The sequence below is a fragment of the Vipera berus genome (assembly GCF_964194415.1).
Source record: "Vipera berus genome assembly, chromosome: 6".
NCBI lineage: Eukaryota > Metazoa > Chordata > Lepidosauria > Squamata > Viperidae > Vipera > Vipera berus.
The window spans coordinates 81,978,477-81,990,934 of record NC_138208.1 but is presented as its reverse complement, the minus strand read 5'-3'; the positions used below and the strand labels follow the sequence as shown (position 1 = coordinate 81,990,934).

The window sequence follows — 12,458 nt, the reverse complement described above, 5'->3', positions numbered from 1 at the left end:
TTCGTGGTACCCGAAGCAGAACATCCAGATTTAGTCACAGCTTCGTTCCATACAGTGTTAACCTTGTGAACTCTCAGGCTTCCTCCTTCCGTTATGTATTCAAGATGGAGAGTGATTAATATTTATATGTTACTTATGTGTCAGGGTGTAGGTCTATACATATGTTGTATATAGCACGTTTTAAATGTGTGTTATGTATGTGTTCACTTTGAGAGGAAGCAACTCAATTTCATTTTTAACGTGCGCCAATGTGCCCACAGTAAAAAAATTATAATAAAGGTTAGGACGCTGAGCTTGTCGATCAGAAGGTCGGCAGTTTGGCGGGTCGAATCCCGAGTGCCGCGTAGCAGAGTGAGCGCCTGTGCTACGTTAAATGTTAAATGTTATTTTCAAGTTCTGGCCAGACATAAAGTAAGCTGTTTTGATATGGGGATCAGTATATACTCAATAAGGGACGCGGTGGCTCAGTGGGTTAGGACGCTGAGCTTGTCGATCAGATGGTCAGCAGTTTGGCGGGTCGAATCCTGAGTGCCACGTAACAGAGTGAGCGCCTGTTACTCGTCCCAGCTTCTGCCAACCTAGCAGTTCGAAAGCACGTAAAAATGCAAGTAGAAAAATAGGGACCCTCTACGGTGGGAAGGTAGCAGCGTTCCGTGCGCCTTTGGCGTCTAGTCATGCCGGCCACATGATCGCGGAGACATCCTCGGACAAGCGCTGGCTCTTCGGCTTTGAAACAGAGATGAGCACTGGCCCTTAGAGTCGGAAACAACTAGCACACATGTGTGGGGGAACCTTTACCTTTACCTTTTTATCACCAAATGCTCCTTGAATGGTGAAAGCAGAGTAAAACTGGCTAAGGGGGAAGCAACGTAAAAAAGAAGAAACAGTGACTTTAAAAAAGGGATGGCAAACTTTTTTTTTTGGGGGGGGGAAGAAGTCACAGGTTTTTTGCTGGTTATAAATTGGCTTCTCAAAACCTCAGGAGGTCATAGCAATATCACTGGAGTGGGATTTCAGATTTTTGGGGGTTGGCGGGGGTTCAGCCGAGGCCGGAGATCGTTAAGTTCTTATTTTGACAAGTGCATTTTCAAAAATGAAAATATGGGCTGCCAAATGTGTGATTTGAGCCCACATGACAGCAACCTGATCTTAGAAGGCTCTGAAGGAATGGGAGGGAGCAGGCCAGATCAGCTTTTGCTTTTAGAGAGCTTTCAGAATTGCAAAGTGCGGTGCAAGAGAGACACTCCATGATTTCAATTCTCCGATTAATAAAGCAGTCTGCAAAATCAATTCCAAGTGTCAGTGTTTGTTGGCTCGCTCACATCTTAACTGTCCCCTGGAAACCGTCTTCTGTGAGTTCATAATTTAAATTCATTGTATCTTAATAGCTCAGCATATTATAAAATGTCACAGCCCTGACCTACTTTCCCATCAAGACTTATACAAGGGGAAAAATGGACTTGGGTGAATTTTTGCCCTTACGCAACTTGCTTGGGAGAGACACAGAAATAGTCTTCAATTTATGACTGTTTAATGACAGCTGGGAAGTTAAGGCAGCCTCAGAAAAAGTGACTTGTAAGTGATTAGCTTTGCACCACCCCTACAGACACATAAGCGCAATTCAGGTGCTTGCATTTATGATTTTTTTAAATGATTATTTAGCATCTCATGGTCATGTGATCACAACTCGTGATCTTCCTTGATGGCTTCCAAAAAGCTAACTGGGGACGCCAGATTCCCTTCATTACTGCGTGATCTGCTGAAATACCATAGTGATTCACTTAATGACCGCAGTAAAAATGGTCATAAAATCGAGTCCAGTCACATGATGACTCGCTTTATGACTTCATGGATTTTTCCACTAGCAGAAATTCTGGTCCCAATTGCAGTCGTAAGTCAGGGGCGACTGGTACCCCTTTGGTGCTCCCTTAGAAGCTGAGAAGGTAGAATTCAAATCTGGATGTACTTAAAGGAGAGCAAATAATTTGTTGCTTGGACTGTGTGTAACTTAGTTCCAAGAAATCAAAATGCGGAATACAATTTTTTTTTAAAAAAAATCCCATTTATATCCCGCCCTTCTCCAAAGATTCAGGGCGGCTTACAATTTAAAGCACAAATCAATGTGCTTAGCAAGGCCAAGAATTTGATTCAGGAGGAGAGCGCAAATGACACATTGCAATTTTCCAAATGATGGCATAGAGCACAATCCAAAATTTGGGTAGAAATTGCTAATTACGGTAGGAAACACGCTAGGTAACGTGCAGAGATTCTGAGCCTTAGCTGTGAAATCCAGCTGGGCGACTTTGGGCCAGGAGATGGCGAGTTCTAGTCCTGCCTTAGGCATTGAAAGCTAGCTGGGTGACTTTGCACCAGGACTGTGGAGAAAATAAGACGAGAACAGCACGTTGGATATTTATGTTGGATATGTTTGCCACCTCGAGTTATTTGTAAACATAATAAAGACAGGATATAAACAAATTAATAGAAACTCCCTTTTATCGTATCAGATCAACCTATTCTTCCTCTAATCCAAGGACCACATGCTTCAAAAAGGAAATATTTCAAGTAAGTGATGACAGAATGACATTATTAAAACGCAAAAGCAACGTGGGGTTCATTTGTCCCCAGAGAGGGCAGGATAATATGGTATTAGGCATGCTGACGGTGCTTGTGGTTTAAAGCATTCAGTCCTTTTTCATCACACAAAAGGATGAGTGGAAAATTATATTGCTGCCACCCCTTGGTTTATTAATTAGGCTGATGTCCTTCCTTTTTCATCTCCTCCTCTCTGAACTTGAGAAGCGAGCTAGGATTCCTTGGCATGACAATTAAACTAGGATTCTCTGGCGTGAAAATCATCCTGTAAATCCTTCCTTCCATCCCACACGGGAAAACCAACGCAGCTTGGTTTGGAAGACCTCACACTGGAGCCCTTACAGCGACGTTGAACCTGGATCTATTGAAACTGACAGCACTTAACAACTGATCAAAGTTTTTTTCCCAAATACTTTCGTTTTATTGGTTTCTCCGTTGACCTTATTTTCCCCTGGATCTCAGCCTTCCACATACCGAACTCCGGAATAAAAGGACACGACCTAAATCAATTTCGTTGGGAAATGAGATGACTATCTGGAAGGATTCACCTGACTCAATCCATGCCACATATTTCATTTCCACAAAGTCGTTTTGGGGTCGGGGTGGGGGGTGGGGGAGAAATGAAGTCAAGATGTGAGCTATCTTGAAGTGCGGTGCATCTGCCAAGAACAATTCCAAGTGCCTGAACTCAACTACCACTTGGTTTTTCTACAGCAGCTTCCTGCAGTGATTTCCGTGCCACACCCTTATTTTCCCACTTCTGAGAAATAAGAAGAATTTACAAACCATCAGGGGCCACCAAAATGCCACCTGCTAAAAGAGTTCAGTTTACGCTTCCTTCATGCAACCTCTAAAACTTTGAACGGATGCTCAGGACCCTTCGGACATGGTAAAAGAAAATGTATTTGTAGAACCGGGATGGGCAATTAATTTTCCCAAGGAGCGCAGGAAAAACTGGTCCGGCGGTTGCAGAGAGCCCTGTGAAGCTGCATAGACATCCATGCATAAACACACGTAAATTGGGGGGTTGGGGTTGGGGGTGGGGGGTGGGAGAGAAGAGAAAGAAGTCGTCACTTCAAAATAAAAGCCATCCACACGAGCTGGACAGGGACAGCCAAAGAGCCGGAAATAAAATGCCCAAGTCTTGTTTCAGAGTGATGAAAGGGAGAGACTTTGTGGCTGGACCGCAGTTAAGTTGTAATTTACAAAAATAAAATGAAATGAAATGAAATAATAAAATAAAATGGAAAATGCTGCTCTCAAGACTCTCAGGAGAGGAAAAAGTGACACCCGGCTGCTGCAAATATAGCACTTGACTCACAGTAGATCAGGGGGTCTTCAAACTTGGCCCTTTTATGACTTGTGGACTTCAACTCCCAGGATTCCTCAGCCAGCGTGCCTAGCTGAGGAATTCTGGGAGTTGAAGTCCACAAGCAGGGGCCTTCAAACCTGGCCCTTTGACGACTTGTGGACTTCAACTCCCAGAATTCCTCAGCCTGCGTGCCTGGCTGAGGAATTCTGGGAGTTGAAGTCCACAAGTCATAAAAGGGCCAAGTTTGAAGACCCCTGGTCCAGATGGAGTTGCCGGCTGTAAGCAGCGGTGAAGAAGCTGGTGTAGAGAAAGCAGGGGATTGAGTTCTAGGCCTCACTTAAGTGTGAAAGCCAGCTTTGGGCCAGCCACTTTTTTCAGCCCAACGAAATGAAATGAACCTTGATTGTCCAAGTACAACTATGTGTACATTGAGATTAGCTGAGCCTCCCTTTGTGCTCCCACCCCCCAACACACAGTGAGAACAAACCCTCCATCTTACTACACCATGTGAACCAACTACACCACACACCGGCCTCCCAAGTCAATTCTGCATAAAATTCACAAAAGTTATTTCTCATTCAAAAGCCTCACAGCCCACGGATAAAAGCTACCATGTTGTTGTAGGGAAAAGGAGGGGGGTTGGAATATTAGGTATGTATGTCACCTTGAGTTATATATGAAAAATAAAAGAATAGAATAGAGCTGGAAGGGACCTTGGAGGTCTTCTAGTCCAGCCCCCTGCTCAAGCAGGAGAACCTATACCATTTCAGACATGTGACTATCCAGTCTCTTTTTAAAAACTTCCAGCAATGGAGCACCCACAATTTCTGGGGGGTAAGCTATTCCACTGGTTGATTGTCATCACTGTCAGGAAGTTTCTCCTTAATTCCAGGTTGCTTCTCTCCTTGATCAGTTTCCAACCATTGTTTTTTATCCTGCCCTCTGGTGCTTTGGTGAATAACGTGACCCCCCCCTCTTCTTTGTGGCAGCCCCTCAAATACTGGAAGACTGCTATCATGTCTCCCCTATTTCTTCTTTTCTTTAGACTGGCCAAACCCAAGTCCCGTACCCCTATGTTTTGGTCTCCAGGCCTTTGATCATCTTAGTTGCTCTTCTCTGATTTTTCCCCCCAGACTCTCAACATCTTTTTTGTGACACGGTGACCAAAATTGGCTGCAGTATTCCAGGTGTGGCCTTACTAGGGTTTTATAAAGCGGTACTAATACCTCACGTGATCTTGATTCTATGCCTCTGTTTATACAACCCAGGATTGTATTGGCTTTTTTGGCTGCTGCTGCAACCAAAATACAGGATGGTGATGATGACGGTGATGATGATGATGACGACAATGACAACGAAGTTCTTCCCCGCTGGCCTTCCCCAATTTTGCACTGTAGAAGACGCTGGATTTCAAATCCTGGAATTCCCCAGCTATTGGACATCTAGTTAGCTGAGAGCCAGTTTGGGCTAGTGATTAAGGCACCAGGCTAGAAACTGGGAGAAGGTGACTTCTAGTCCCGCGCTAGGCATGAAAGCTGGCTGGGTGGCTTTGAGCCAGTCCACCAGGAGACTGTGAGTTCTAGTCCTGCCTTAGGTATGAAGCCCGACTGGGTGGCTTTGGGCCAGTCCACCAGGAGACTGTGAGTTCTAGTCCTGCCTTAAGTATGAAGCCCGACTGGGTGGCTTTGGGCCAGTCCACCAGGAGACTGTGAGTTCTAGTCCTGCCTTAGGTATGAAACCCGACTGGGTGACTTTGGGCCAATCATCAGAATACTGTGAGTTCTAGTCCACCCTTAGGCATGAAATCCAGCTGGGCCAGTCACACTCTCTCAGCCCAATCCACCTCACAGGGTTCCTGTTGTGCGGAAAACAGGAGGAGGAAGGTGTGTGTTGGATGCGTTCACCCCACTGAATTATTTGTAAAAACAATAAAGGCACAATACAATAAATAAAATAAACTCCAATATTTATGGAGAGGGGCTCAGGTTGGGGAAGACTTGACCAAGGCTCTGATACCAACGTGCTCTGCTGAAGAAAGCTCAGAGATCAGGAAAGAAAGGGCAACATTAAAGCACCAAGGAAAATATAAGAAGTCCCCACAAATAGCAAAGTCTTATCTTACCTGCTGCAAAGGACAGAGGTGCCTTCCACCGGCTCTGATAGGTTAGGGGCACTCTGAGTGCAACCTAATAGCCTGTGAGGCTTGGTGGCTTGGATAGTGGCCGTGACTGTTGACTCTGGAAATTGTTCTCCTGAGGTTCTGCGGATGGGACTATTGGCTGGGGTACCCTGGACGGGTGAATGGCTTGGAGAGACAAGAGGTGAAATATTTGGGGAGATACCTGTGGAATGGGAAAACATCATTACTTTTAAAATGGTCAATGGGTCGAGCTTCCGACGGACGGACCCAGCCGAGCAAGCACGATCCAATCTCTTAATGCAAAACTTTACTGAGGACACCACGAAAGCAAAACCGGCTCTGGTTATTTGCCACGCAAACCACAATAATTAAAGTGCAGAATTCTCCTCCTCCTATTACTGCACGTCACAGGGTCCAAACGAGAGTCAAAATACTATTGTGAGAAAGCATCTCTGTGGGGTTTGCAAACAGCTGCTGAAACGTCCTTGGTTCACACGACCTGACTTGTTGTCTGGAGCCCGCATTCCATTTCGCCCTCTCCCCCTACCCCCCCCTAGTGTGTTGGCAAGCTGAAAAGAAATAATGGTGGCAACAGTATATGTGCGCTTCGAGCTTGACACAGTGCACGTATCGCTTCGTGAAGCCAACCCTCTACAAACAATCCTCAACGTACGACAACTGGAACCGGAATTTTTGTTGCTAAACAAAGTGGTTGTTAAATGAATCGCATATAATTTTACAACTTTTTTTGCAATGTTGATTAAGTGAAACACCCCCCCCCCCCCACACACACACACACCAGTTGACTCTGCTTGGGAAGGTCACAAATGATGATCACAAGATCGCAGGATGCTGCAACCATCTTTAAATCTCTGCAGGTTGCCAAGCACCTGAATTCTGGACGTGTCACCATGGGGGGGGGGGTGCTGCAATGGTTGTTAAGTGGGAGGACTAGTTGTTTTTTCAATGCCATTGTTAACTTCGATGGCTGGTTCTCATACCTATGACCACTGCAACATCCCCACAGTCGCATGATCAAAATCTGAGCGCTTGACAACTGCAATGTATTTGAGAGGGTTGCAATCTCCTGGGATCATGTGATCACCGTTTGTGACCTTCCCAACAAGCAAAGTCAACGGGGGAAGCCAGATGTGCTTAATGACTGCCTGAGTCATTTGACAACTGCAGTGATCCACTAAGCGGCCATGGCAAAAAAAAGGTCATAAACTCAAGTGTGATTCATTAGCAACCACCCTTGCTCAGCAACAGAAATTCTGGTCCCAATTGTGGTTGTTAAGCCGAGGACTAGCTGTACTCCTTTCCTTAGGCACCAAAGCTGCCAGGGTGATTTGAATTGGTCACTCTGTCAGGCCCGAACTGGGAAGCTAAAAAAAAAGTAGTGCGGTAGATTAAGGTACTTAAATTAAGTTCAATACAGTGGATTGATTGAGGCCAATAACAAAAACAACACATGGTATCTACTGCCTTAAAGTAGCCCTTCAAGGTTAGAACTTTGCTTCCACAAGATCCTTCACCTGTGCTAAAGGATCCCGTGTTAATAACAAAAATACTAGTCCTATTGCAGGGGTCCCCAACCCCCAGTCCATGGACCGGTACCGGGTCACGGCGTGCCAGCAACCGGTCTGCACAAACAAGCAAAGTCCCATCCGCAAGAGGAAGGCAGCATACAAAACCACACACACACCCGGTCCATGGAAAAACCTCTCTCCACGGAACCGGTCCCTGGTGCCTAAAAGGTTGGGGAACTCTGTCCTATTGCATATCACCACTGGTTAAAAAAATGCTGGACAAGAAATATTCATCCAGGCTGCAAATGTCATTTCATTCGAGTACTTCTTGGGCTTTTAACTTGAAATCCATAAGAGCTGGGCTGTCTCTTTACTAGATCAATAGCCTTGAATTCATAAAATCAGCATGCTCAGTAGATAACTAGAGAGCTTTAACTAAAGTTTGGGTTACTGCTTAAGGCACCAGGCTAGAAAGCAAGACGCCAGGAGTTCTAGTCCCGCCTTATGGCACGAAAGCCAGCTGGGTGACTTTGAACCAGTCGCGCTCTCTCAGCCCAGCTCACCTCACAGGATTGTTGTTGTTGTGGGGAAAATAGGAGGAGGAAGGTGTGTTGGGAATGTTCGCCACCTTGAAGGCGGGCTATGAAATAAAATAAATAACCACCTGGTCGGCTCGGCCGCTTTGAATTCAGATGATTGGCAGCAGTCATCGCGTAGGAGGTTGAGAAGGATCTACTTTTGGTGAGAGTCATCAGGAGAGAATTGTTCCATGAATCAGAGCTGTGGAAATAAAAGAGAAAGGCAGCACAATTCTTATTTGTAGGCTTCCTTACAAAGAACAGAGGTCAGACTGATGGTCACAATCCCTAGGAACTTGTAACCTCATGTTTTTTGCAACAGCCAATCAGATGTTTACAGGCAGCTCACAAACTGTTTATCAAGGCGATTTTGCCATCATTTCAATCTAAGATAGGCAAAGTTGAATGTTAGTGGAGAGAGAGAGATTACATCTGCAATTCAATTGGCCAAATTAAATCATCTGCAAGAATAATTTATTTACACTGACATCTTCTAAGCATGGGCAACTGTTCTCTACTCGGCAGAACATTCAAAGAATGAATTCCCAAAAAGCAGGGGTTCCCAAACAGGGATGCGAGACGATATTCCAGGGGGTGCAAAAACTTGGCTTTTCAAAATTATAGTGCATATGGATAATTTGTTGCCGTTATTTCTAACTTTTGTAAGGGGTGCAAGAAGTGTTTTAAGGGGTGCGGGGTATAGAAAAGGTTGGGAACCGCTGCCATAAAGCATCAGAGATGGAGTGCATTTGTTCAAAGCCTCCAGTACAACTTGATAATTGCAGTAAGATATACGAACAATGGCATCACACAACTGTATCTTTCAACACAACCTTCTCGATAGTAGCTCCTCCAACTATAAACTGGTTTACGAACAACAAGGAAGCTTAGGTAAACTCACCAAGACCTGAATATATGCAGGAAGAAACCTGAACTCTACTGCCTTAGTAGTAGTTCGACCGGGAAAAATAAGGGTTCGCAGGAGTTACACGTGTAAGAGAGTAAGGAAAATGACTTTGAGAGAAATAGGTAAGAGCCATTATCTTCTAGGCCAGAGGGGAGGAACTATCTGTGGACTTCATGGCTGGCTCAGGAATTCTGGGAGTTGAAGTCTACAAGTCATAACAGGGCAATAGTTCCCTGTCCCTGATCTAGGCAAAGGGGGCAGAAACATTTTTTTGGTCCTGACGAACAAGTTGACATTGAAATGTGGCTCAGGTAGATGCTGCCCTGATTTGTTGAAGTATAAGAAGAGGAAGTCCAACATTGATTTTCAAGATTCTTTCAAGTCTCAATAAAAGTGCAGTTGATTTCCTGGTCTACTCTATCTGGCGGGTTGACACATGGCTGAACGGAAAAGATAATAATACATGACTGTGATACAGAGGAAAGACTACAATTTTGTATTTGTTAACAGAAGTGCTTCAGAAGGTAGGAAATGGATCTCTTCAGGCTACATATTCCTCACATACTCTATTTCTGATATATTGCGTGAGTACAATTTCCTGTCAATAAGGATTCCTGCAGTTTCCTTTATTGAAACAATCTTCAAATGAAATATGTACCAGTGAAAGGTAGGGAAAAATACCTTTGTTGCCAACGATAAAATGGTGAAGAGATTCTCTTCTGATGATTCCACCTGTGAAGTCTAAGAGCTGAGCTAGTTGTTCTTCTATCAGACAGACACAACATTCTCACAGCGAGTTTGTTGCCCTTGGCTATGTACAAAACATTCCAGACTTATTAATTTTCCTAGCGGGAAAATTCAAGACTTGATGGTGCAAATGAGTGTCTCCCAATTTGGGTAACTTACGGATGTATGAACTTCCACTCCCAGAATTCTCAGCGATAGCTATGCTAATTACAAAATCCTAAAAGTTGATAAATATATCTAGGAGTTGTCAAATTTGGAAAAACCCTGAGAAAACTTTTTAACCCACACAAATTCCCTGATAATTCCACTCCTTGTCTACAACTCAATGAACCCCAATTTATCTCACTGTGATGTTGTTGTTGTTAGCTGCGAAGTCGTGTCCGACCCATCGCGACCCTATGGACAACATTCCTCCAGGCCTTCCTGTCCTCTACCATCTTCTGGAGTCCATTTAAGCTCACGCCTACTGCTTCAGTGACTCCATCCAGCCACCTCATTCTCTGTCGTCCCCTTCTTCTATTGCCCTCAATCTTTCCCAGCATTAGGCTCTTCTCCAGTGAGTCCTTCCTTCTCATTAGGTGGCCAAAGTATTTGAGTTTTAGCTTCAGGATCTGGCCTTCTAAAGAGCAGTCAGGGTTGATCTCCTCTAGGACTGACCGGTTTGATCGCCTTGCAGTCCAAGGGACTCGCAGGAGTCTTCTCCAGCACCATAGTTCAAAGGCCTCAATTCTTTGGCGCTCAGCCTTTCTTATGGTCCAACTTTCACTGCCGTACATTGCAACTGGGAAGACCATAGCCTTGACTATACGCACTTTTGTTGACAGGGTGATGTCTCTGCTTTTTAGTGTGCTGTCTAGATTTGCCATGGCTTTCCTCCCCAGGAGCAAGCGTCTTTTATTTTTTTATTTTTTATTTTTTATTTTAATTCCATTTATATCCCGCCCTTCTCCGAAGACTCAGGGCGGCTTACAAGCTTAGCAGTAGCCTTCATTCTATGTATATGCCTGCTTATTAGGGCTTTCACACACACCCCAGCGGCATTATTACAAAGTCAGCTTAATTGCCCCCAACAATCTGGGTCCTCATTTTACCTACCTCGGAAGGATGGAAGGCTGAGTCAACCTTGAGCCTGGTGGGACTCGAACCTGCACTAATTGCAGGCAGCTGGTGTTACTTAAGGAGGCATTAGCCCACTGCTCCACCAAGGCTCTTTTAATTTCTTGGCTACAGTCCCCATCTGCAGTGATCTTGGAGCCCAGGAAAATAAAATCTGTCACTACCTCCATTTCTTCCCCATCTATTTGCCAGGAATTGAGAGGGCCAGATGCCATGATCTTGGTTTTCTTAATGTTAAGTTTCAACCCAAGTTTTGCACTCTCCTTCTTCACTCGCAACAAGAGGCTCTTTAGTTCTTCTTCACTTTCTGCCATTAGAGTGGTATCATCTGCGTATCTTAGGTTGTTGATATTTCTTCCGGCAATCTTAATTCCAACTTTTGATTCATCTAGCCCTGCCTTTCTCATGATGTGCTCTGCATATAAGTTAAATAGGCAGGGCGACAGTATACAGCCTTGCCGGACTCCTTTCCCAATTTTGAACCAATCAGTGGTTCCGTGTCCAGTTCTCACTGTTGCTTCTTGACCCGCATATAGGTTTCTCAAGAGACAAATAAGATGGTCTGGTACTCCCATCTTTTTAAGAACTTGCCACAGTTTGTTATGATCCACACAATCAAAGGCTTTAGCATAGTCAACGAAGCAGAAGTAGATGTTTTTCTGGAACTCCCTAGCTTTCTCCATGATCCAGCGTATGTTGGCAATTTGATCTCTAGTTCCTCTGCCTCTTCGAAATCCTGCCTGTACTTCTGGTAGTTCTCGATCCACATACTGCTGAAGTCTAGCTTGTAGGATTTTAAGCATGACTTTACTAGCATGAGAAATGAGTGCAATGGTGCGATAGTTTGAACATTCTTTGGCACTACCTTTCTTTGGAATTGGAATGTAAACTGATCTTTTCCAATCCTGTGGCCACTGTTGAGTTTTCCAAATTTGCTGGCAAATTGAGTGTAGCACTTTTACTGCACTGTCTTTTAAGATTTTGAATAGCTCAGCTGCAATACTGTCACCTCCACTAGCTTTGTTGTTGCTCAGCTTTTCTAAGGCCCACTTCACTTCACATTCTAGGATGTCTGGCTCGAGGTCAGTGACCACCTCATTGTGATTATCTGGGACGTTAAGCTCATTCTTGTATAGTTCTTCTGTGTAATTTTGCCACCGCTTCTTAATCTCTTCTGCCTCTGTTAGGTCCTTGCCATTTTGGTCCTTTATCATGCCCATTTTTGCATTAAACGTTCCCTTCATCTCTCCAATTTTCTTGAAAAGATCTCTGGTCCTCCCTATTCTATTGTTTTCTTCTATTTCTTTGCACTGTTCATTTAAGAAGGCATTCTTATCTCTTCTAGCTATTCTCTGGAATTCTGCATTCAATTGGGCATATCTATGTTTTTCTCCCTTGCCTTTTGCTTCCCTCCTTTCCTCAGCTATTTGCAAAGCTTCCTCAGACAGCCATTTTGCTTTCTTGCATTTCTTTTTCTTTGGGATGGTTTTGGTTGCTACCTGTTGTACAATGTCGCGAACCTCTGTCCATAGTT

The 12,458-nt window shown here is 44.4% G+C and overlaps 1 protein-coding gene across 2 annotated transcripts in view; it reads right to left on the bottom strand.

Moving 5' to 3' along the window:
• The window catches only part of PDE3A (phosphodiesterase 3A), a 302,639-nt gene that overhangs the window by 39,980 nt on the left and 250,201 nt on the right, over positions 1–12,458 (bottom strand). For both annotated transcript variants that reach the window (XM_081330553.1, XM_081330554.1), the window contains exons 4-5: positions 8,241–8,356; positions 6,030–6,249 (exon numbers count right to left, since the gene is read on the bottom strand). In XM_081330553.1, coding sequence (XP_081186679.1) covers positions 6,030–6,249; positions 8,241–8,356 — 336 coding nt within the window. The remainder of the gene's footprint in view (positions 1–6,029; positions 6,250–8,240; positions 8,357–12,458) is intronic.